General features: G+C 38.0%; 1 protein-coding gene across 1 annotated transcript; it reads right to left on the reverse strand.

Moving 5' to 3' along the window:
- LOC140231612 (exocyst complex component 7-like) lies at nt 1–24793 on the reverse strand. The gene is made up of 22 exons (XM_072311762.1): nt 24700–24793; nt 22396–22461; nt 21676–21775; nt 21223–21307; nt 19796–19901; nt 19117–19234; nt 18321–18359; nt 17472–17659; nt 16451–16515; nt 15005–15039; nt 14394–14506; nt 13448–13552; nt 12569–12688; nt 11843–11941; nt 11423–11482; nt 10502–10571; nt 9372–9437; nt 8697–8817; nt 7510–7605; nt 4292–4412; nt 1378–1511; nt 1–349 (listed from the first exon to the last, which is right to left on the reverse strand). The coding sequence occupies exons 1-22, from the start codon at nt 24748–24750 to the stop codon at nt 253–255; spliced, it is 2055 nt and encodes a 684-aa protein (XP_072167863.1). The 5' UTR covers nt 24751–24793; the 3' UTR covers nt 1–252.
- Nucleotides 24794–27467: the final 2674 nt, after the last annotated feature.

Below are 27467 nucleotides of genomic sequence, written 5' to 3' on the forward strand. Positions count from 1 at the left end.
CACATCTTGGGCACACATTTATTTTGATATTACGTTTACACAATTATGTAAAGACATTTTTTCCTCTCACTTTATACAGTCCAATGTCACTGCTTCCAAATCCACAATATGGTTTCAAGGGATAAAGAAAACTTTAGCAATTCTCACAGAGACATTTCTTGCTTAAACATGGGATAGTCCAATATTGTCACTTTCACATTCTACATACGACAGAAGCATAAAAAAATTCCTTTAAACAAGTCATTAAATGTCTTATAAATCAAAGAATTTGTCTAGCAAATCCTTAACCTGCTCCGGTGAATACTTCATGTACTTCTCTGGATTCTTGGTGAAGTTGGTGTTGAAGTATCTGCAAAAAGGGGATATCAAATGAAATTGAGCTTATAATCGGGAAATTTTCATGAGTTATATGAAAGATGAAATACACATCTCATTAATTGAGAGCCATTTAAATCATCTTGGGGTATTGTGTTTCACTGCAAGAAAAATGTAATTCAATTCTTTTACTCTTTAACATCACGAATATCTGATATGCATGTGTCACCTTCAAGAAATCTTAAGTTTAGATATTTCTACAAGTTTAAATGGTTCACTTTTTTATTGAAAATAAATTGCAAGCATATTAAATGATGCAACAATGCAGCCTCAATACTAATATTGTATGCAGAATTCTACATTCTATATTCATTAAACAATTTAAGCCTAAAGAGGCCATCTCCATACTTGAGAAGCAGTAGAGTCATCAAAACGTATCTACAGTTGATCAATGTTTTCTGCTCTGTTTTTCTTTCTTTCTGTTTTTGCACCTCACGTCTCAAGTGCGATTTTACAATGAAGAATGTTCAAATATAGGATGCACCTCATAACGTAAAGCCCAAGTAACTCAAAATTGTTTAGCACCCTCTCTCAATATTACTCGTTTAGTGTGATTTTTGGCAGAATGTGATGTTTTCATAATGAAATGAAAGAGAGAAATTAACTATACATGCAAATCTATTCCTCTCATTCACACTTAAGTTGTAATACCATAATCATTCTTTGAACAATCATATATTATTCATTTTGATCATGTTACTTCCCTCACACTTTCTGTTCAAGTCAAATAACAAAATGTTATATATGTGTACTTCTATGCAGTAAACTAGCATGTATTGTATATAGAGAGACTACACAATGAAACAAGACATTCAAGGATTACTTCACCTTGCAGAGAATAGGCCTTCACCGAAGCCATACTCAACAATGATAAATCAAACATGTGACAACAGTTTTGATATTAATGGTTAATATAATCATATTGCCAATAAGAGCTTGGGACTTCCCATCTTTCAAACCTTCATCTTAATATCCATGACAGATTGGGGGAACGAGACTCACCTGTCCCTGAACTGAATATATCGGGGTACGATGAAGTCCCTGTTATCTCTCCTCACAGCTTCTCTCAGGGTGGAATCGGGGATGGCGTAGCAGCTCTGGATACGGTGCAGCTCCTCAAGTTCGGTATTGAAACCCTGACATAACAAGCAAGAGAAATTGTTTGTTTCAGTCTGTTAATCATCATTTCCTTCTTTTCTTTCAAGATATTGAGCATTACACCTAGCAACTTCAATATTGTGGTTCCACCATGTTTATCATCTTCATGATTAATCATCAGTTTTCTTAGGAGCAACATCATTAATTTTCTTAGAGACATCAATATTACAAGCATAATCTATTTCAATCATCACCAAACAGAACATTTTGGATTTGCAGCCCATTTCCTTTTCTTTACAAGAACACACAATACATCCTGCAACCTAAGTACATGTACAGAGACTCCAACTCTCCCGCTTTCGGCGGGAGATCTCCCGCTGAAAGCCCATTTTTACAAAATCTCCCGTTCTCCCGCTTGAGAATTGATTTCTCCCGCCCTGGCTCTGTGTCTCCCGTTTGAAATGATTTCTTACTTTTTGTTTTCGTATGTTGAAATATAAGCCTTAGATAGCACGAGAGAGCATCAAGAACCCTAATTAGAGCTTCCAGGGCCCAAACGGGCCCTGGACCCTGGCCGCAAGGAACTTCGCGCTCGTGATATGCGCTTCGCGCACATCAAGTTGGAGTCTCCCGTTTGCTAAGGGTTGTAGGCGGGAGAATCTCCAGATCAGAAGGTGCTTGGAGTTGGAGTCTCTGCATGTACCACCACCCCACCATCACCCATATCATCATACTTATCATCATCATCATCACCATCATCATCATCATCATCACCATCATCATCATCAAAGTCAAGCATCATCATCATTATCATTATCATCAACATCATCACCACTTTTGATAACCAAGTTTAGAGGATGCTAACTGCAAACATTCAGTCTAACACGCTTTTCTTCCCACAGTATTTTTTTTTATCCCCATACAGACTGGGAACATAAGAGCATGGGCTCAAGAGGAATTTCATATACATCACCCCACCCCCCCCCCCCCCCCCCCCCCCCGCAGAAAATTTTAGAGCACTGTTTGCTTAAGGCATGATAGGAAGCCATTGTTTGTTAAATATTTGTCAAAGTTGAAATTTTTGTGAGCAGTTTGCTTACAGCATAATAGGAAGCCATGGGAAGGTAAATATTTCTATCTTTGCTTATCACTGCTATATATACGAATGAATTATGAATTAAAGATAGGCACTTGAACGTGGACTGGCTTCTTGCTGACATAGCGAATGCAGTTCTTGTCTGCATGCGTGGTGGTTTTGAATCTCAATACAAAATGTACAAGGTCCATAACTTGACACTTCATTTTAGTTCAGTGAAAACAGAAATTCTTCACTTGATTATCCTATCTAACTAACCTTGTGGGTCATTGTCAACTGCAGCTACAGATAACACCCTATCAATTTCTGAAAAGTAATTTTGTGTGAGTGTTTGTGTGTGTGCATACGGCAATTCCATTGAACCCCTACTTGATATACTTCCTCATGATAATATTGAAGAGATAGAACAATGTTCAATAGCTTGAATCTCGATCCATACATCACACACAACACAGAATGCTTTACAACACTGTCATATTCACACTCCATATACAGGTAAATGAACTGCAAATTATAAGACAAACGAAGTAGAATACTTTTCACACTGGATGAGAGGCTATCTATACACAAATGATTGCCTTAAAAAATCAAAACAACATAGCATGACTTGCAAAGCCTCCGTGTTTCAAGTTGGTGTAAATCTGGCATCATAATGTATGAGCTACTTAAAATAGGTGGTGGAAGTTAGAAGTTTGCAAGAAAAGTTTCCAGTTTAAAATCTCTACTCTCTCTCTCCTCAACTAAAGACCCAGTAGCATAGGATTACCATGGAGTGGGAAGGCTGGCCCAGCATGGATACATTCAAGAAGCCCTGTAACAAGATCGTGTACAGCTTTATCACTGATCTTTGTGTAAGTACGCACACAGCTGTACAATCTCGACTGGAATCTACCATGACTGATGAGCATGCGTTTCGATGCACATATTCGCCGACAGGCTCTATTCGTGGTTTTTGAATGCACCCCCAGTGGAGTAAGATTGATTTAATTGGGATGTCTCCCATCAGGACCACTTCTTTAAATGCATAACAGCAGGAAAGTAGATAGATATGAAGATATATCTTCATACACACAGACAAATAGATACAGTGCACTCTCGTTATAACAAATACACATTTATAATGACATTCCGGTTGCAACAAAGTAAAAATTTTAATAATAGGCCCCAAACATTATCAGCTCTATAATTATTGTTTACTTGTACGGTTAAAACAAAATTGCAATATAACGAAAGAAAACTGCCAGTCCCGAGGACTTTGTTATAATGGCAGTCGACTGTATATGGAAGGATATATGATGACATAAATGGTATCCCGGGGTACCAAATAAAAATCAGCCATTTTGTTGAATTATTTATCTTTTTAAAAAGGTTGTACACTGGGTGCCAAAAAGAGGAAATCATTTTGGTGCTGGTGCTAGTGCATGCTAGCCACTGCACTGCAGCACAGGCTAGTGGTATCACAGTGCCATGTACGCATGTATAACATGCAGTGGCATGGGAATGACTATGTACACGCACACACAGTGCATGCATTTTTCTCTGGCTGTCCTCGAGTGGACGTGAGGTGGCGCTACACAACGCGGTAACGCGGGGTACTACGGTACCCCGGGGTAACGCGTGATGCATCACATGAAGATAGAAAGATACCGTAAGAGACATGGAGAGTAGAGATCGAGCGGGAGATGAGAAGATGCGGAGTGAAAGGAGGATGAAGTGACCCACCTTGAATTTCTCTTTGATCTGCTGGCGTTCCTTGTCCTTCAGCTTGGCCGCGTCGGGGGCGAGACGCTGGGTAGCAACAGGCTTGTTCACCTCCAAGATGTGGGCCAGTACCTTGTTCCAGCTGTGGAAGAGACACCCCATCATTGGCTCATTACACCTTGGGTTCCTTCTTACAGTCTTATTACCGGTACACTTACTATCATTGCCATTCAGTTCAGTTCAGTACAGTTCTACTTCTGCATTCCATTGTCAATATAGCATCACGAAATCCTAACAAAATTCTACAAAGTGTAGGCAAATTGCATGAATTATATGCATAATCACTATATTATGTGTAAAACAATCATAGGAAAAAAACCTACAAAGTAAGGATATAAAGCACTAGGAAGATGGCCCCAGGTTATATTGCAACAATGAATAACCTATCAAGGTACTATATCATCCCGTACAAGAGTGGGTAGTATTTTGTGCTGCAGACATAGATTATTGTCAAATGTTCAATTTTTTCTTTTATCATTATTGTCTTTTTTCATTCATTTTGATTAATATTAGCTTGTTTGTTTGTTTTTTTACTCTAAAGTTCACAGTTTCCTTACGCTTAACTGTACATTGTACAGCAAATCCTGATCTACACATCAAAGTGATTCCATAGGTCCATAGGAGTTTGATAGAACTGAAGTTAACTGCACTAGCTCATGCTCACTGGATTTGCAAATAAGAGGTTAGTTGTGCTCAATAGTCTATAATTCACATGATGCATTGTCACTTGACTTCTTTCATTTCAGATTGCTGAATTTGCAGAGAACCTCCACCCCAAAACCCAGTTGGACACTACCTACCCTTTTTCTTATAAATAGGGTGAAAATGTGAAAGACGGGCAAGAGAGATCAGACATGAAACAGTTCTCCGCATACATGATTTTTAAGCAAGACGGCACTACACACACTGTAGGGACAGACAAAAACTCATTACCACATGGCACCAAAATATCTGGTGAGTGCCTGACTGCACCTTGCCCTTTAGTTTTGTGCAATGATTAACACACAACCAATCCGCTTCTCTTTTACCTTGAAAGTAAAAAATCTTCATCAATTATTAATTATTGGATGACACATAAAAATTGTTTGGGATCTATTTGCTTGGCATCATTCCACAAATTTAAGTTATATTGAAAAAAAAAAATCCCCTCTTCAAGTAGTCTCTTTTGACAATCCTTCCCTCTTCATGCCTGGAAATTATTAAAAGTAGTGTACGTGAGTGTCTGTACCTATGCACCTTTCAACCTGGGGGGCATTTCATGAAAGAACTTGTCGGATAAAATATCTGACAAGTCAATTATATCTGACAAGTTTTGAGAAATTCTTTAGTCTGATTGGCTGATTTCTCTGAACTTGTCAGATATAATTGACTTGTCGGATATTTTATCCGACAAGTTTCTTCATGAAATGCCCCCCTGGTATACTCGCTTGCCAATCGAGTGTGCCAAACTTGTACTGTCTTTGAAATATTTTGTATGTCCTCCACAGCTACATTCACTGGATGCTAAGAAGTTGCTTTTGCAATTTATGATGAGATTGACAACTGATGAAACTGTATGACTTGTATGCCTCCTAATAATAATATTCCCAGGTCACTGTATGCAATTATCACTTGTAGCCATGCTGCTGTAAAAATATAATGCTAAGTTTCACTTTTCACTGTCATCTCCAACCCTTTGCTTTTCTTCCTCCCTGACTTTTCATTTTCTTTCTCCTTCCAGTTCTCCCTTCTTTGATATATCACTTTCACTCATCTATATATTCTGGGGCTTTGTTCAACAAGCTGTGCTTTATTTAGATCCCTCACAACATTCACTGCATAAACCTGTGGCTAATTGAGTATGTGCTTGTAAGATAAATGATATGAACTGATATAAATGTGCACACGTACCTACATTGTACATGTACATATCGTCGCCGGTCACACGAACCGACGAATCCCTCAGGTTTGCGTAAGAATGACAATTCGAGAAAATCGCGTTTGAAGTTAACCCATTTTTGACTTATGGTTGCTACACTTTCATGTCTGTAATTTCCAATTATTTTTGTAGTACATCAGACTTCAATTCTTGCTCTAACTTGTGAAGTTTTTATCAAATTGTATTGTTAACAAATAAGCGGGAAATCGTCAAAGAGCTGCATGCATGTATTTTAGGTCTGCAAAGAACGTTGTCATTTTCCATGTGTGTCCACATGTACATGTACATTGAGCGTTGTTATTGTCAACGCATGTATTACATAGTACGCGCACTGTGCGCGCGGTCAATGAACTGTTGAATCTCAAAAACTACACGCAAGTCAATGCGCACTGATTCGTCGGTTCGGTGACCGCGCGTACTAGTACGCGCGGTCACCGAACCGTCGAATCGCCTGATTGTTTAACACACGCGTCTATGGGGAAAACAAATAATTTTCACAAATGGAATTACATACTTCTACAAAAGTGATAACTACGTAAAAATTACACCGAATTACACACTGAGAATTTCAGAATATGTAGTATGGAATGTCTACTATCGAAATGAGTGAAAATCTCAAAAATCGAAAATTTGACCCCAAATCGAGTGAGTCGTCGGTTCGTGTGACCGGCGACGATATAATTGTTGATTTTATGTGAATGTTTGTGAAAACAAAGTGAAACTGAAAGTGAAACATTTCTTCCCTTTCTGTGCCAGGGACTTTGGACAGTATGTACAACAGTATAGAGTTTTTCTGTGCCAATTTGGTACTCAGAGCACTCAAAGGGCTAATGTTCAAGTGTCAGCTTATGTGCTGCCTTTGTAAGGAAAACATGAAAACAGATCATTTCATCCAATAAGAACCAGAAGAGCGCTATTGCAATTTTGGGGGGTATTGAGTTATTGGCATCACGCTACGGAGCTTGATCTCCTCTACATCATGGTGTCAATTTTGAATTATTTCCATTTTCAGTAATATGTTAAAAAATAAAACAAAAGGGGCACTACTTTACCCGATATTTCGACTTTAATTTCATGAAAACTTTTGTTTCGTTCTTATTTATGCTAAAATCTTATAATGCGACAGTGCCCTTCTGTTCCTCAGCTGATGATTTAATCATGCCAATCTATCACTGCACAACATACATGTCCAACAAGAAAGAAAGAAAGAGAGAAAGACTGGTGGTATCGAGCCCACGATACTTTTAAGGGGTACACCAACCTCTTGGAGTACTCCTTCTTCTGTTCCTTGATGATCTCCTCGTAGTGGGACTCGATGTCCGGATTACTCAGGACCACAAGCTTTATCAGGCCGCTCCTGAAATGACACAAGATAGATCAAATGCAGTGTCATCTTAAAGTCAAGCTTTGAAAGGGTTTTTGAAGATATATTGAAATAGAAGATTGAAAAAAAGTCAGTGCATGCTGATCACAAAAATTAGCTAAATCAATGCAAATTTCTACAAGAGGAATGACTAGTCTAGAAAGGTTTGCTGAATAATTATACCATCAAGACCAGCAAGTCAAAATCTTTACTCCCTCCTAATTTGTTAGCTACAAAGCACAAAATGCATAGATATCCATAAACACACACACACACACACAAATAAATATTGACAGTTGGCATCAACTTGTTGTAGGTGGGTTCTGCTAGTTGTAGGTGGTATCATGAAGTCCATAATGGGTACATTGATTGAACTAGACTTTTATCAACATGCCCAAAGTTGGAAAAATACCTATATTAAAGGGAAGATAAACCCCAAAGGCAATGTGGATTGAGTGAAAGCAGCAACATTAGTAGAACACATCAGTGAAAGTTTGAAGAAAATCGGACAATCGATGCAAAAGTTATGAATTTTTAAAGTTTTGGTGATGGAACCGCTGGATGAGGAGACTACTAGAGGTTATGACATATGAGTGGACAACAATACCAAGAAAACATAAGGAAAATTCTACAAAAATCCATTTTTCATGAAAATTACAAATTCCATCAACTTGATATTGACATATGTAAAGGGTAGCAATTATTCCCCCTGCTTTCTGAAAGAGGTTGGTCCATTGCTCTTTCATAATTCTAGAAAAGTGAATTTTTGTTGAATTTCCTTTATATTTTCTTTGTATTGTTGTCCACTCATACGTCATATCCTCTAGTAGTCTCCTCATCCAGCGGTTCCAAGACCAAAACTTTAAAAATTCATAACTTTTGCATCGATTGTTCGATTTTCCTCAAACTTTCACTGATGTGTTCTACTAATGGTGCTGCTTTCACTCAATCCACATTGCTCTTTGGGTTTACCTTCCCTTTAACATTTCCACATTGACTGCACAAACAATATGATGATGTACAAACAAATGTTAAAAGAATAAACTGGGGGAAAAAATTGAGTAAGCGCTTTCCATGGTATTCACCTCTGAAGGGACTTGAGGATGTAGTGGTAGTTGTTGAGGAGGAACATTGCCCCAAGGTATTGGTCCGAATAGGTCTTGGCTTTCTGGTCCAAATTCAGACTTAGAGCACCAAGGACTTTACCTGCAAAGGGATGGTAATCATGTTTTTACCATAATTCACGAATTCATCATCATAATGTGAATATTGTGATCAGTCGGATCGCATGTTGTAATCAAGTTGAGAGTTTACTTGTAATTGGAAGTATTGGCTTGCAGTTTTCTGTAATTACAAAAAAAAAAGAAAAAATCTGACTTTATTTGTATGAACGAAACACATTTGAATATAGAAAATTAAAGTAAAGACAGACACTGTATATAGACAGACATATAGATAGATAGATAGATAGATAGATAGATAGAAGGTAGTTAGATAGATCGATGGATGGATAGATAATTTACAGACAAACATGTGGATATATTGATAGACAAGACAGATGAAAAAATATATATATTCATTCATTACTTTATACTCCTAATGGCTGCTTAGCTAGATAGATAATCAAATTAATAAATGAATGTAATAACTATAATCAATCTATTAATATATAAAATCAATGTTCTAGAACAAATGGAGTAGGACACATAATTTGAAGAATATTTTGTTCAAGGTATGGCTGTTAAATGTGACAAGCTCACCAACATATGTAGCCACTCTTCGCTGTTTGGCCTTTGGATCAGCGCTCCTCATCTGAAGCGTGGGATCTGTAAAACAACAGCAAGAAACTCAGAAATCCACCTTTCACATGCTATAATCTGAACACAACAAATTCTTCATACACAAAGAACAAGAAACAATAAGCTCTCACACTACATTGTTGCCACAACAACAAAAAAAGTAACAATGGAGAGAGTGGGGGAAGAGAGAGGGAGGAGGGAACATTCCAAGGCAAATTATGAACTATAACATTGTTAGATGGACAATGTAATAAATTATTTACTGAAGTTTGACTGACAATCTTTTGTATTTTTTATGTCTTGACAGGGAGGGGCACATGTTTCAATAGCCTAAATGGGATTTTTATGGACAACACAGTCTTTGTGGTATCTGACAGTGTGTAATCATTCAGATGCTATCACTTGGAACAGAGAGCAACATTCAAGTGTGTGCAACACAGCAGAGTAAATATGAGATGTTTACCAAAAGTCATGGCAATGTCCTGAATAGATAAGATAGCTGACTTATCTGGATTATAAACTGAATGTATCATTATCGGTGTCTACGTCTTGCTGATGAATAGCAAATACACAGTTCACTGAATATAAACTGTATCAACGGAAAGGGCAGGCACCTGCAGTGGGTAGCTCTGCTCTACATCCTGGAGTACGGGGAGCCACTTACAGATCAAAAGATTATTTGAACTAAAGCGTAATATTTTTTTAAAAGTGCTGGAGATTCATGAGAAACAGAACATGAACAAACAACTCTATTTCATTTTTCAGTCAGCTACCAGCAAAATAAGGGCAATGAATAATACTTAGCAGCCTCATTCATCCCTTTTATCAAGTGCTTCCTCTATGAATCAGAAACTTATAGACTCGATCTTCAAAATTCAGAGAGTATCATTTTGCCATTTACTTGACTCTAATCCGTACGTCATATTTTTTCTGATCTGTCATCTCTTTACGGGTTTGTGTGTGAGTGTACTTTTATCAAAGCTTAGGTTGGCCTGGAATAACTGTTCAGTAGATACATTCCATTTTGGCAATATCATACTAATCATGTCTCCATCTGAAGACAAATTTGGCAGAGGATGTGTAAAAAGTACCTTTCTGGGTGGCCAACATGGCTGCCGCTGTCTCAACGTAGTCCAAGAGGTTCTCCAGAAAGATCAGGGCCTGATAGAAATGTTTGAGAATTTTGTGATTTCCAGATAAATGATGACAGAATACAAGGATCACTCCGGACATGCTGAACTACTATTCATTGATGCCTTTCGCAAACTTTGAATATGCCATATCAGTGGTTTTCACTTGGACTCATGCTGCAAAGACTTGTTGGGTTGCCCTGAGTCTGATTTCAGAAAAAGATGTTAGGATAGCAACTCTTGCTGGAATAGCAACTTCCCATAGCAACAGCCAATCAGGCAGCAGGATTCTTGTCATTACCATGACACTTACCATTGCAGCAAGAGTTGATATCACAGCAACTCTTTTACGGAATGTGGCAGACAGAATGAATCTTACACTATGACCCTTGCACTGTGAACACAACACCACAATGAAAGAGATTATTTGTTTTCTTATGATAAAAAGTACCAATGCAATAACTCATTGGTGGCTTTACAAAAATTATCAGACTGATTATTCTTTACCAACAGGTCACATACTGCAAAAATGTGGTATCAAATAAAATTTCAGTGAGATATATATATATACAATGTCAACTGTCTAAACCCATACAACATGAAGTTCTGCTCAGTTAGCATTCCACATGGATCAAATAAAGTCCCTTTCAAACAGAAGCATATAGTTGTCAATATGGTGAAAAAGAAGTTATTTACATGTATTTCAAAATGGTTTTTCACAAAGAGCCACAAGGTCTATGTGGTGAACATGTAAAAGATTTACGATATTAGGTTAATCTATGTACACATACTGTAATGATTATTTATGAGCTTATAGAGACCAAGTTGTTTGTAGACCTGCCACTGTTTTCGGTTGACAATGAATATAATTAGGGTACTCACATTACTGGTTAATCCGTGAACTGTTCCGTCTTTGGGCATGTTTGACTTGTCAGGATCATTCTACAGGAACAAGGTGGAGAAAAACAAATTCAAACCTTATAGATACCTAACCACATTGTCATTCTGTACAAGGCAATCTCCTGCTACTAATCATAACCGTCATAATGATAGGAATAATAAAGATGATAATAATGATAATCATTATTCTAATATCAGAACTTTTATCAATTCTACTTTACAATGATCATTACCACTTTTCCTGGTATTTCATATTAAAAAGAAAGTTTTTACTCTCAATAATCCAATAAAAATCAATACAAGTCCTACTTTTCATAGACAATTGCCACTAGAAGCGATACCAATACCAATTACCAATTTATCTCCTATTACTAATACCAGGCTAATATAGAGTACATTTACCTTGATGATGTCAAAGAATTCCTCAAGAGCTCTGGAGCCGGTGTTCTCCAGACTGGAAACTAGCGAGGGAAGCTTGCTTCTGGTGCTGGGAGCTGTGCCCTGCAGTGACATAGCCACATCACAGACAGATTGCAATTATATCCCAGCAAATGACCAAGTACCAACATATCTAGTTTGTTACTTAATATATCAGGATATCGTTCATAATGCTAAAATTGTGTGCTCTAGTAATGCTGCTAGAAAGTGCCAAAGAGCTTCCCTCTACACGCTACAGAATTCAATTCAATTCAATTCAATTCAATTCAATTCTATTCTATTCAATTCCATTCAATTCCATTCAATTCCATTCAATTCTATTCCATTCTATCCATTCAATCCAATTCAATTCAACTCATTTCAATTCAATTCACTTTGTCTTCAAACAACAGAAGATGGCCATCCCCATACAATGCAATCTCAATCTCTGAATAAAAACCTGCCCTCCTAAAGGCTACAAAGGACAACACTGAGGCATGATATTGCTGAGTGAATCTGAAATGACCACACACTTGACAAGCATTTTGCATTACTAGGCAAAAATGCAAGCAATAATCAAAAGCTCTTACACAGGAATGCTCATTGTTTCAAGTGCATATTATGACCAATTTGGTGGACACATGGATTGATAGTAAGAAGTTTTCCTCTGATAAAATCCTGCGTGTCACATCTTGGGGAGGGTAAACCAACCTGCAGAGTCTCGTCAAAGTCAGGCTTGACAGCCAGGAGGTGCTTGAGGACCGGGAAGATGCTGAGTACGGCGGTGTAGTCGTGCTTTGCGATGGCGCGCTTGGCCGCACTGATGATGGCCTTTGTGGAGGAGCAGAAAGAAGGTACTGTTAAACCAGAAATTTTCATGTGCAAATTTCTTGAGCCAAGATCTGCAAAAGTTAAGTGGACATAAAAGTTTTTGTCTACCCAATGCATTGAATGCCAGTACAATGTTGCACATTGTGCAAGTGCTGTGCTAGTATGCGTACTAGTAGTGCGCATTCAGTTTTGCTGTGTTTTATATTGATCAGCAGTGTGTGTTCAACAAATCCCTGATACTTGTACATGTTGTATAATTACATTTTTTTCATGGTTGGCAATTTTGTGACAGTTTCATGCTGCGAATGTTTCTCGTCGTACAGCAGTCACCAATCACGACTTGTGGAAGTGCAGTACCTTGATCATATAACTCCAGACTGTCCGGATATGTGACAGCTCATTTTCTTGCAAGCATTCCCTTTTTTTGCCATGATTCCCTCTTTTAATGAATTTTTGCTTCTGTACTTTGAAAAACAACTATCTACTCCTTGATCACAGTGACTTCATATTTGGAAATACTCCTTGAAAAAGCGAAGTACTTTATTTCTGATACTGTAAAAAACTAGGAAATCTTTAGCATAAAATTTTGAGACTTTCTCATTTAACCAAGCATCATGACCACGGAATAAGTGTAAGGACACATTCGAGTTATCAATTCAAGCATCACTTTCACACACTTATCATCTAAGGTTATCATTGATGGAGGGAAGTAAACCGCCATACCATCAAGAGGTCAAGAACCGATCTCTGCAGTCTTACCTCTCCATCATGGAGGATGGTATCTAAGGGCTTCTCTATGATCTTGTCAAACGTCTTCTTCTGGCTCTCCTCAGGGATGATGGTCGTCATCAACTGAGCTTCACTCTGCCAAGAGATCAAAACAGAATTTTTTTTACACAAACTTGACTTTACATAAATGTGGGTCACTTGTCACAGTTATCTCATGTATAAAATTGGCTGTTTTCATCACACAGTATAGTCCAGCCCCGGGACTGCACTAAGAATTTGAGCGTGGGCTGGTGGGCATACTCTGCACAGGTACAGTTCATAATAGTGCACTGTGCAGGCACAATACACACACATGCATGTACCTAGTCTTTTTGGGGGGACATATACATGTAGGTTTGTGGGCATCACATAGTTAATACAGGGTATAGCGCAATAAACTATGCAGAGGCACATTGAGCTGAACGCATAGCGATAAAAATCGTCAAGGATCTGGACTACGTATAGCACCACAGGTACCTCTTTACATACAGAGGCATTTCATCTCTCTTTCGCTTTTAGTTGAAACCAGTTCTTTCTCAAATGTCATCCTAATCTTCACAACAACAAACTTGCTGTTCATAGCCATTATCATCCTGCCATGTGAAATATGGTAGCCCTACTCATAAACCAAGAAGTAGTAAGGAAATCCAGTATTTCTTGATCTCAGTAGTATATTTCATACATTGCGCTAAGACATCTCTCTTTCACTGCCAAAGAAAATGACACCATTATGATATCCAATGTAGTGTTACGGTATGAGCATGAATTAGCTGTTGCTTAATCTCTCAAGTTTTATAGCTTTTATCAGCTGTTAATGCCTCTCATTACACTATCCACACCCTGTTGGAATGCACTCATTAAACGACCCTGATGCAGAGTAAACTAATTTTGAACTGCAAGTCCACAAGTCAATAGTATCATAATACGGCTGTCTGACCTGCATAAGCCGGACTAGGCTGCTCACACAGTAGAGGTAGCAGGCTGTCTCAGGGTCCAGCTGCTCTTCCTTCCCAGCATTCTCGGTGACCCCTGACCCTGTCCGTCGATGACCTGCACAAATAGGAACAGAAATGGCATACAATATGACAACCAGGCTTGAAATGCACATACTTCACAGAATTCATGTTTTTTACCATTTCAGAAATGCATTGTTGTAACACAACAAAACAACATGTTTCATGAATAAGAAAACACAGCTTTTATCACCTGTTTTTTCTTTTTTCCAGCCATATGTTGGTTTTATTAGAAACTGACATTTGTACTGCTAGAATAATACAAAATGATTATTTCACATCAAGAGCATGTATGGTACTAATGCAATGCATTAGCTCAGTATACAAATATTACTCGGATATCTTAAATGGCAGTACGATTTAAGAAATTATTTATAAATAAAACTACATAAACTCACTAAACTGACACTTTATGTAATTATAATCTTAAAATCTACAACATCAAAATTTATCTTCATTCTTCAAACTTTATACAAAATTCTCAAGAATTTACAGAAAATCAACGAGAAATCATAAACTCTGCAGCATCACTTACCAAGAAAATTGGGGGACACCATTCCCTTTCCACCACTGAAAGAAATATACAAAAAGAACTGTGAATAAAAATGCTACATCAATAGCAATGACATCCATACAACAGATCTAAATATTGTACACACTACCAAAGATCAAGCAAAACTAACTAGCATTCTTTAATTGAATTTCCCTCATCCCCCTAACAAACATATCATTGATCAGCCTTTCTCAACCAGTGTGTGTTGGTGTTTTTGGTTTACTGAAGGTTCCATCCTTCAAGTTGTATAATGCAGGTATTGGCATTATTTGGAAAAGTGCCTTTTCAAAATTATAACCTCATTGCTGATTTGTGTGTTAACCCTAACTGGGCCGGGGGGGGCCTCCGAGGCCCCCCCTCGACGTTCCGCGCGATGTATCGCTAACGTGAAAAGCTATCGCCGCGACGTTTCATAACTTTTTTCTGTTGAGTCTCCCGCATCTTTTGACACCAAATTTGCGATGCTTGGGCGCGCGGTCCCGAAGTTTCGCATAAATGTGTACATGCATGTCAGACTAAAAATTGCTCAAAAACGTGAATTCGTGTACAATTTCAATGGAAACTGTGCTTACAGTCAATTTTCATAAAAGCATGATTATTTTGGGGTTTTATTGATTAAAATCAACTAATAACATATTTTCTCGTTCAGAACAATGTTGCGGACAAGTTTCATCGAAAAAACAATGAAAAACATAAAGTCGAAAAAACAAAGAAATACATAAGAAATTCAAAAAACAATAAAATGCTTAAGAAATTTTTTTGGATGGCTCAATTTCTTTCTCTTATATTTGCTTAGGACACTAAAAAGAATATTTACACACAAAAAATGTGCCCATTTCGGGCTTTATTTAGTGATTTATACCAAATTGTCTGATTTCATGCATCATTATGCATAAATCAGCATAATTTAGCATAAATGACAATTTTTGAAAAATCTAACTTCGTAGTACTTTAGATTACATCATGGGCAATGTGTGTGCCAATTTTCGTCGCGATCGCGCGGTCGACGGCCGAGATCTGGAGGGGGGCCTGGGAGGCCCCCCCCCCCGGCTCTATGATCTACCTAAATAGCCCGGCCTAGTTAGGGTTAAACCTCTATCACACTAGCGTTCCACAGACTTGAAAACACATTGCCCACTAACCCTTCTTAATCCCATCATGTCATTGGTCCACTATCCGTAAGCCACGAGCGTGTCACTTTGACATTGCTGTTGTCTTGAATGTAGAATGGCATTCTCGTTTTTTGATGCAATGTCACAATGTCATCATATTCATTCAGCTTCTTAACCTTTACTCCTAGAATCAGAACTTCTTTTTTTTTTCAAGAGTATGCTAACACATATCAAATGTCTATAAAATGAACCATTAAACACAAACTAGGTTTTCCTCTCAAACTACAACGAAATATCGCATGTTGTAGAGACTTACGATCTGAGGAGGTGCGACGATCTCTTCAGCGGGAAATCTTTTGCCTTGTGCAGCTTTCCGCCGATCTGTTCAAAAAACATCACAGAAACAATCCATCACCTATGGTTACGATGGGAATAATGGAAAATTCTGTTTTGTGAGTGCAGTGGGAAACTAGATGGGCAAGCAATGAATCTTGCACTAGCTGACAAAGCCATGCTTGCCGGGTATGCATTGTGCAAAAACGAAACACAAAAACAAAAGCAGCATTCATGTGATTTATACGACATAAATAGAATCTGATTCACTTGTCTATATCATCTGCATGCTGAATCAAGTGTTAGCAGATATGATTTTGAACATTCTACCAATGCTTCTTCATTTAAAAAAAAAAAAAAAAAAAAAAAAAAAAAGGTGTTCTGTTGCACATCTGCAGAAATTTTTGCAAGCATTATAATTTGGTCACTTTTAAGACTAAAAAAGTGACTGAGAAATCCTTCACTGTATGCAGCATGAAGCTAAGCCTGCAAGAATTGCTCATACTTTTTGAGATAAATTTCATAATTCCATTGCTCGGCCAATCGTAGAGTAGGTATACAATCATTAAACTAATCACCAGCAGTGTTAATTGTTATTAATGGTTGTATCATCATCATCATGATTATCATTATTAGCAGTAGTAGTAGTACTGGCAGTAGTAGTAACATAGTAGCTGTAGTAGTAGCAGCAATAGCAGCAGTAGTAGGAGTAGTACAGTGCACATCTGTTATGCCGAACACAGTAATAACAACATTCTCCTTTAATACAACAAAGTAAATTCAGATCTGTTTGACTGGAACAAAAGAAACCCGCGCCGGTCCAGAGGATTTTGTTGTAAGAGGAGTGCACTGTAGTAGCAGCTGTAATAACAGCTGTAATAGCAGCAGCAGCAGCAGTAGTAGCAGCAGTAATGCTAGTATTAAGTATTAGGTGTTGCATGACTGCCTGTGATATTCTAAAGGGGGAGGGATGTGCGAGAAGTCATGCAGAACAAACCACGTACTACCATTGGGGAGTAGGGCCCACCGGGGCCCGTCCCGCCGGACTTCTTGTTCAGGTGGTCCTTCAGGCCCTCCATGGACTTGCGCAGGGTGGCTGAGCGGGTGGTGTGGTAGATTTCGATGAACTCTGTGGATTGTCCCTGGGTGAGGAGCCACTTGGTGATCTCAGACAGTTCTTCAATGATCTCATCTGCCACAATAAGAAAGGTGGACCTCCATCATGAGAAATTTCTTGCTTTTGACACTTTTTTTTTCCAATTGCCACTGTATACACGCTGAATTGGAATGTAATATCTGACATAATTCCAATACATGAATCATAGTTGCACACCATATATGAAACATTGACATCACAACATTAAAGGAAATGCCTCTAGACCACAGCTCTAAATCTAGCGTTTGGGACCAAAGGCCCATGTTTTTCCTCTCTTTATATTAAGCATGTTTTATTTGTTTGTTTCAAAGGTCTTTTCCTTTGTTTGTTTATGTCTATGTCTAGGAGTAATACAGCTAAAATGACCCCCCTCCCATCCTTTCCCAAATCTCCATCCCTACCCTATTGCATGTAAAATCATAAAATCTTCAAGTCCTCTTAGCCATCCCCCTTCCCATCCTGTATTTCTTTTGATGCATAGTGCTCTAAAATTAACATCTTGAAGGGGAAATGCCACACAGGACCCAACTACATGGTACAGCACATAACTTGTCCCTTTCAAACGTCTTTGGCATATCTCTTGCTCTATGAATAATCACACATCATTTTGCATCACTCAATTTTGGAGTTTCTAAAGTCTTCATATCAAGGCAGATGTATGTACAACTTGGTTCTGTAATAAAGATCTCTGTCTCACCTGGTAGCTGCTTCAGCGCTGCCTCTTCAGGACTTAATTCTGCAATAAATGTGAAGAAGATAGCAAAGTGAAGCAGTAAATTCATAGGAGAATATCATCACATTATACATCTTCATGTTACACAAATGATATCATGTAGCTTCTTTCAAAGATTAGCTTGGAGATTCGTGCAGTGGGAAGGCTGGCCTGATTCAGATACCCATTGAAAATCTCCATAACTAATTACGTACAGCTTTATGACTGATCTCTACGTAAGTACAAACACAGCTGAAAAACCTCGACTGGGTCCGAACATTATCATGTGCGTATGCTTCAACACGCAAAAAAGCTGACAGGCAATTCCATTCTAGCAGGATGAATTAGTTGTGGCTTCTGAATATACCCCGATTGGCAGCCCATGCAGATTCAATCATGCCACCTTTCTCTCTCCACACTATCAGGTGTTTACGTAATTCAAATAGGTGAAAATCTGTGAGCTACTGGAGTTACAATAATCGATTTGTATCTTCAAAGTACTAGCATTAGACAAATCAATATCAGAAAACTTTACAAGAATGGTAATATTTGTTCAAAAATATTTTGACAGTAACATCATTATTTCATAAATTATCTATTCTTGAGTGGAATATTTTACCCACCCTATTAAGCTCAGTCAGCACAGTTCAATTTTTTTTAATCTACCCACTATAACATTGAACAGTGTCTTGAAAACCAATTATGCAATGCAATTTGATGAAAATGACATGAATTCATTTGTAAGAAGGTACATCAAAGAAAAAAAAATTCAGAAATATACCTTCATCAGTGCCAAGAATATCTAGAATTTTGATGGGAGTAACAGGACTGCTGTGTCTAGACAGAAGATTTCTGAACTCCATTTGAAGAAGTTCCCTCCCTGTGGTGAATAGAGATGTCTGGAAGCAAACAGAATAAGAGATGATAATGGTGATGATGATGATGACAAAGATAATGTCATAGCAACAATAGCATTTCAGAGCAGCTGTTGTGGCAAAAAAAAAAAAAAAAAAAATGAGACCACAAACTATTAGTCATGAGGTCCTGGTTTGTATCCCCTGGCTGCAGCAGTTGTGCTCATGGGCAAGGTACTTTATCCTGATCCTAGCCCTTGGCAGTGGACTCTATGTCATTGGTCTTCTGTGGTTGAGTGCTTACAAGAACTGTTTCCCGAGTGGTCACATACAACATATCAATTCAATTCAATTCAATTCAATTCAATTCAATTCAAATCAATTCAATTCAATTCAATTCAATTCAATTCAATTCAATTCAAATCAATTCAGTTCAATTCAATTCAATATGTACTAGAATATTTACATGTCATAAGATGACTATATACTATACGAAAACTGGTTGCTACCTTATTATGAGGGCATAATATGCTAATACCTTCCATACATTCATGATTTTCAGAGCAAAATATTGAACATAAGCATAGGAAAAATCAATTAACTCACAGCTTTTGCTAACTCTGGGCTCCCTGGATTGTTCTTTGAAAAAAATTCTTGAGCTTCTTGGATCTGTGCCATTTGACTCAGGTATGTCTCATACTTTCCCGATGGTCTGAGGAATAAAACAACAACAACAATGGAACAATTAGATGCAATACACAACCTGTACAGTGCACTCTCGTTATAATGAACACGGTTATAGCAAAATTCCGGTTACAACGACGTAAAAAATTCAGGCCACAAAATTATCAGCTCTTTGTTCTTTATTGTTCATTTGTTCGGTTATAACAAAATTTTGATATAACGAAAGAAAATTGCCAGTCCCTGCCGGTCCCGTGGACTTCGTTATAACAGGAGTACACTGTACAAGTGTATTAGAACTGTAAAAGTAGTGGTACCTGTATTTAAAAGAGAAAGCTTAAGAAATTATAACACTTTAAACAGAAGTGGCAGTCTTTCTGGAGGTGGTAGTAGTATTTTTTCCATAAAATAATATCGCACTATAAAGGCAATGTAATCCTTTGCGTGCAAACAATCGTAATGTAGTGTGACTTAAATCATTCTTCCACATGATCACAGTACGATGCAAAAATGAATGAGTTACCATCACCAGAAAAGACAACAATTCAAAGAAAAAGAAGCATATGAGGCCAAGAGGAAAAATTAATAACAAACAACAAGACAAATCAAGAATTAGAGAAAATGGTATACATAAAAGGAACGACAAGACACATTTTCTCACATTACCTTCCAACCTGAGCAGATGTGCAACTTTAGCCATAGATTCTGCCATCGCATAAATAGAGACTACAAATCATAATTCTAGATTCATATGAAAGGAAATGATCAGTAGGGTAGCCAAATGATAATTGGCATGAAACTGATAAAAAACAGCCTCGTATTGTCCCACCTGCATGAAAAGACACACGAGTGTGATCACCTGGTAATTTATTCATGATTTCTGTTGATTTTTAGTAATATCATTTGAATTACCACATATCAACCTCCACCTTCTACCCTTGCCATGGACCACCTATCCCGACACTCTCGGATCAGCGGCACATCATGTGTTTGCACAGACACACGCTGTGGCTTTTACGGAAATCTCATTGGTTACAAGTGCGAGATACCAGCGTACCAGCATACTTGATGTATATTCCGTAAATATTTTAGCCATTTCTGAACCAATTTTTCTCAAATGAATGTCACCTGTGCTCGAAATTTATTGTTCTACTTCAGTGCATCCAGTAATTTTCATTTCTCCTGGCGAAGTAGTTAAATATCCCATCAATACATGGGGAATCTTTTCAACTGCAGATCTTTTGCTTCAATGTACTGTGTCAGAAACATATGCAGGCATGTGACAAACACAATATCAGAGAGTACATTTTACGAGCACGGGTACAAATCAGGGAAACCTTGCAATAGCTTACCCTTCCTTGATGGCACTCTCGAGCTCCCGTACAGAGTCATGGTAGCTCAGCACGTGGTCAAATGCAGACAATGTGTTTTCAATATCTATTTGCTTGGATTAAGGTCATTTCACACAGAGACAGGGTTGCTAAACAAACAGAAATGATTCCTCCTTCGTGGGACATTTAGCCTCACACATAGCTAGGGAAGTGATTAAATTAACATACATATATCTCAACCATCGACAGAAATACCTTTGTACACCTTTAAATTAGTAATGTTTGGTCCATTTCAATCTTTGATCTTACTTTAGTATCTTCCCCCACACTTCAAAACCGCTGACTCTTGTCACATATTATCCCTTGTAAATTTGAGGAAACTATCATCCCCCCCCCCCTCCCCCTTAAGAAGGTACTCCCAAAGACAGGATTTCAAAGAAAAGTGGAAGTGAGTAGTTTTGCATCAGAGGATACTCTCTTGAAGTTTCTGCAGCGTAACCGTTTCCTGGTGGACAGGAAGAATGGTCTCCTCGAGCTGCTTGAGTCTGTTCTCAAAGGAGGTCAGAATCGTCACCTGGAGAATGGCAAGTGGGGACAATGGAGGAGTTACTATTGTTGGTAACCATGGTGACACCATGTGGGAACAATCACTCATAATTGTGATGTCCATCCTCCCTCAAATACATTGACCAATGTGGCTTTTCCCCTTCTCATCATACCCTCCTTCGCAAAACAATAATCTTGTATTCAAAGGTATCTTGATGTACGGAAGAAACATTTATTTGCCACTAGAGGGCAACTGACCCTAACATAAGCATATGCATAGGGCTTTTTTCAGGCTCGTTGAACACAATAGCTTCTCAGCTAGGACAGTAAGTTAGTAAACACAGCTACATAACTAAACTCTCCAGCATAAAGTAGTACACTTCATTTCCTATCTTTGTCACATGTAATTGCAATACCTTACATAGTTTGCAGCCATCAGCAAAATTCTGTGAATCTAGAATTGAGACACTACTGACATAACCATACAAAAAGTATTCTGGCATTAATAAGTGTTCAGCAGGAGTTATTCATATCAGCTTTAAATAGTTTCTCCACATAATTCATATCATCCCTCATGCTGATTACCCCGCTGATTACAAAGGGCTAACATCTTGTTGACATTGACCCAATCCTGAGGTGGCTACTTACCATATTTTCGCTGAGTTGACAGCTCTTGCTCAGATTATCTCTTACAAACGTCAGCTCCTCTGCATCCTGATGAGCAGTGTGTATTAAATAGGGGGGAAAGAAGAAGAGGAAATGACAAAGACAGAAAGGAAAGAGATAGAGCGAGAAGAGAATGGCAGACAGAGAGACAGAGAAAGATATACAGTCAGATGTTTGGAGAGAGAGGGATATATAGATAAAGATGTCAATTAAAGGAAGAACTAGAAATGTCGCTTTGGCGACTGGTATGCCTCCGCCATAATGCATGATTTTCCCAATAGGTCTAGATAGTACATGTGGACACTGTGTGATTACATTTTCACAAAATTGGCAAAATATTGGAATGACAAGTTTGTCACAAATGTGTTGAATGTTCACCTTCCTTGACGTAGGTTTAATTGGATGAATAGGAGAGCATGTATCTAGGGATTTAAGGACTTTAACTTGACTTTGACCCATTCATACATTTAGGCACTGAGTAATTTTCAAGGTACAGGTGTGGAGAAAAAGTGCAATTTCTGGATTGAATAGTAAATTGTTACCATTTTCATCTGGCCCTTGACCCTAAAATTCATAAGATAATTACTTTCAGGTAGAACATGCATAATATGTACTAAGTTTCAAGGTAACTTGAGCCACTTCCGAGATATGGAGGAAAAAGTTAGTTCAGCACTTTCACTTGATCTTTTGAGGCAAAAAGAGAAAAAAAAAAAACTTTCCAGAGAATTTCTATTAGGTTACACACGCATACACCAAGTGTAAAAAAATAACCCTGCTGGCATTGCATAAATATGAGGGTAATAGTAAAATTTTGAAGTCTTGCACTTGACCTTTGACCCCCTGACCTTTGACCCCATGAACCTTACATTCTCTAGATAATCACTTCCAGTCAGTACATGTATATACTATGTTCCATGAAGATACCTTGAACTAATTTCCAAGGTACGGAGAAAAAAAAGAAGTTTTAATATTTTTACTTGACCTTTTGACCTTTGACCTCATGACCCAAACTTTCACCAGAGAATCTTAATTGGGTAATACATGTATACACTAAGTTTCAAGAAAATCTCTTCAGGCATTCAATAGATATGGTGGAAATAGTGAAATTCTATGTATCTGACCCTGACCTTTTGACCTTTGACCTTTGACCTCATGACCCAAACTTTCACCAGAGAATCTTAATTGGGTAAAACATGTATACACTAAGTTTCAAGAAAATATCTTCAGGCATTCAATAGATATGGTGGAAATAGTGAAATTTTATGTATTTGACCTTGACCTTTTGACCTTTGACCTTGAGCATGTGCACCCAAAAGTTGATAGGCACAACTTCACCCCCCAATACACATACATGCCAAGTTTCATTAGGATACCTCAACCGGTTTCGATAGTTACCTTGTCCACAAAATTCATTACGGACGGACGGAAGGACGGACGGACGGACGGACGGACGGACGGAAGGACGGACGGACGGACGGACGGACGGACGGACGGACGGACGGACAACCCGAAAACATAATGCCTCCGGCACCACTTCGTGGCGGAGGCATAAAAACACATCACACTGATATGATCAGCTTTAATAGCACTTTGGGTGAAGTAAAGTCTGCAAGACAGCTTAATATAGGTGACTCCTATTACAATGAATTCCTCCAGACCAGTTGCTTCTTTTCAATATATTGAAACTTGTTGTAGCCGAACAACTTCAGTATATGGATATTACAAATATATGTAGATTATAATTTGAAGACTTGAATTTTTCTCCATATCAACAAAATGTTGTTGTAACTGTGTTCATTATATTGGGAGGGCACTGTACTAAATTATTCCATGACTGTTCCTTGTATCAGAATCAGAATAATTGACAGCTACAATGTGTACTAATTAAAAACAAACAAACAAACAAACTTTGTATGCATCATGTGACCCAACGACCATCCTAAGTAGATTGAACTTGCAATGAATGCTTTGAGAGGAAAGCAAATAAGTCTATAAGTCAATCCCATGTAATCACTTCTGTAGAAATATACAGTGGACTCCAGTTTCCTTTTAGGTGTAGTTTCAATTTTCTGTTTTTATTCATGGCCTATGAAGGATGGTGCCTGGTATAAAAGCATTTGGATTCCTGCATGACTATGACTCATCGATAATACTGAGTTTCAAACCACTTGTGTTTAATATTCTCCATGAAACCTTGAGTAATAATGTTCTCTAATTGTTTTAATCTCATTAACTTTTAAATCATTCACTGCACGCTCATAATTACTGTATGTGATCAATCATTACCACTGCCAGTTTCTCTTCAATCATTCTGATCTTGGTTGCTGTGTCCTCCATATTTGGATGGGTTTGCAGGCATGCAGGACTCTGGATATTAATGTTGTTGCAGTCCTGTAATCCGATTCTCTCTTGCTCCAATTTAGTGCCTGGAAATGTGATCATGGAAACAAGATTATTAATCAGAGGGATGAAGATATAGGGTAAGATTTTTCTTTTTTCAGTTCGTCTCCCTAGACCTACAAATGAAATCTGTAAGATTGTAACTGCCGATCAAATCTACATCTTTAACAAACATGTCAGAAAAAAGGAACAAGCGGGAATCATGCTACTCATCTACTGCTCTCTGGGCAGCGACACTACATTGTACCATCAGGCTATCCCTGGTTGCCAGCAGTGACACAATGAACTTGACACAAGCACCCAAGCTCTGAAATTTCGACACTGTTACAACATAACAATGTCGGAATTTCACAAGCCAAGAGGAACCAGGGATTTCACCTCCAGACTTTGTACTACAAATGTAAGTGAAGACACATGTGCAGAATAATAACTAACAATTACCATGATTTAGCCTTTCAAATTTTGTTGAATATTTTTCTTTTTTGTTGTTGTCCATTTACACAATTTACCCAAATAACTAAAAAAAAAAAAAAAAAAAAACAGTGTGCACCAGATTGTTGAATTTCAAAATTTATTTTTTAAAAAAAATGCAAAAGCTCCTTTGTGTGGGGAGAGGATACACCCTCCCCCATCTTAAATGTTTCCCCGCTTCCTAACTTATCTCCTCAAAGCTTTACCCCCTCCCCATCTTGACATCATGTCACTGTGGCCATTCATAAATGCCCCCCCCCACACACACACACATACATACACACAATTTGAAGAATATTCTGTAGAGTTTGAGTAAACTTTGACATGGAATTTAAATTCATTTATGTGGTAGAAACTGAAATGATGGGGTCGTGAAGGATAAATCATGAGCTGAACTCTGATGACTCACACAACAAATTGTGAGAAATGAACACTGCCGGTGTTCCAGTCATGTGACTCATGATTTATCATGTTGAGCCTTATCTACATAGCCGGACCAGACTAGAGTGCACACAGCGTTTAAGAACCTGTTTAGCAATTTTCTGCACTGGCTTGATCTATTAGGAACCAACCATAATACCTACGTGTACCTTGTGGGCTTGTGAGATAACGGCGCGTAGTGCAATGAATGCGTATACCATATACCATGTATACAAGTCGTTTTACGAGCTTCCATTGACAATTTGAATGTACGCGTTCGGTACTAGTAGGATACTGTCGGTAATAGGATACCTGACTTAACTACTAGTATAACAGAGACAAGGCTGTGTGTGCAGTGCCATAGAATTAGGAATCAGGATCTAGAACCTAGTTAGGCATTAAACTTACGCAGATCTCAATACGTGGGGCACAATGATGACAACAAGGCCAAGGACCACAGAGGCACAGCTCACAGCTAACCAAATAGTACAGATCAGATCAGATCAGTCGAGACTCTAGTTTCTTCACGAACGATCTGGCCAGCAAACAATCGCAATACGTTGAGCATAAGAATACTTGCCTCATATGGAGGCTGGAAGACCTTCAAACCTCAGTGCTCTCCTCTTCCTACTCATCAGCGTAGCGGCGTTTACGTGGTCGGGTAGGTCGCCCGTCCTTCCATTTGTCATCAACATAACACAAGCTCGCAGCTGGAAATGCTGCAGAGGAGTGCGCCAACTAGCGTTGAGCGGGTACAGATTCCAGGTGAGCTGTACATTTGCGATATGTTCGTGTGAGACGAAGACAGGCTAAGACAACAAAGAATGAATTTTCTGTAAAGAATCATGAGTAAATCTAGGAATTGGTGCAGTGCTTTAAACTGCACCAATAGCTTCACCAAACCATTAATAGTTTTTTTTTTCATTATTTTGATTTCCAAAAGATCCAGGAAAGTAAGAATATGTTTCATCATTCACGTTAGATGTAGATTTCTAGATCTGGACGTAAGGATGGCGTTAGGGTGTCCGGACAAGTAACAAAAATGAAGCCTCCTCTTCTTTATTTTAACAAAAAGTATGCATTCATTAGTTCAATATTATTCTCTATATGATGTTGTCTAACATTTGTATTAAAAAAAAAGAGAGATTTTGCATGTTAACATTTTTTTTTCTCAAATGGTTGTTTAACATTGTTTAGTCTAATTATAGGTTTATCCTGTCCGGTTGTCTTTAGATTTAACAAAAACTATGCTTTTATTAGTGCTAATCGTCATCAATATTTATTGTTCTGTATAATATTGTCTAACATTTATGCCAATTCTTCTTCTTCTTCTTCTTCTTCTTCTTCTTCTTCTTCTTCTTCTTCTTCTTCTTCTTCTTCTTCTTCTTCTTCTTCTGGTTAAGTCTACCTAAGCTGAAGATTCTTGCAGACAGAATTAGTTCAGAGACCCTTCGGAACTTCAACATCATGAAATAAGCCTATTGATCAAACGTTAGGCCCGGCATGCTATGAATTGTTTTTATATCTCGACTATAAACAAGATTAAGATTGTAGCAAGATAGATTCTCAGACAGCAATAGTCTCACGTGATTATGCTATCTGGCCATCTAATACTTGCCTGGGCTATAGTTGTGCAAAATCATACATTGAGAAAATTTTCAAAATACAAAAACGGGCTCTTAGTTCAGTCAATCTAGCTGTTTTTATTCTCATACGAATTATTTCTTCTTTGAAAACAGACTCCCTAAGGTTGCTGATTTGTT

This window comes from Diadema setosum, chromosome 8 (genome assembly GCF_964275005.1).
Source record: "Diadema setosum chromosome 8, eeDiaSeto1, whole genome shotgun sequence".
NCBI lineage: Eukaryota > Metazoa > Echinodermata > Echinoidea > Diadematoida > Diadematidae > Diadema > Diadema setosum.

Excerpts from the sequence above, each read along its gene's own strand:
- LOC140231612 (XM_072311762.1), bottom strand. The coding sequence starts at position 24,750 with ATGGAGGACACAGCAACCAAGATCAGAATGATTGAAGAGAAACTGGCA. Across the intron at positions 14,507-15,004 it reads GGTGTCCCCCAATTTTCTTG|GTCATCGACGGACAGGGTCA; the intron begins GTAAGTGATGCT and ends CTATTTGTGCAG. Across the intron at positions 8,818-9,371 it reads AAGAGTGGCTACATATGTTG|GTAAAGTCCTTGGTGCTCTA; the intron begins GTGAGCTTGTCA and ends ATCCCTTTGCAG.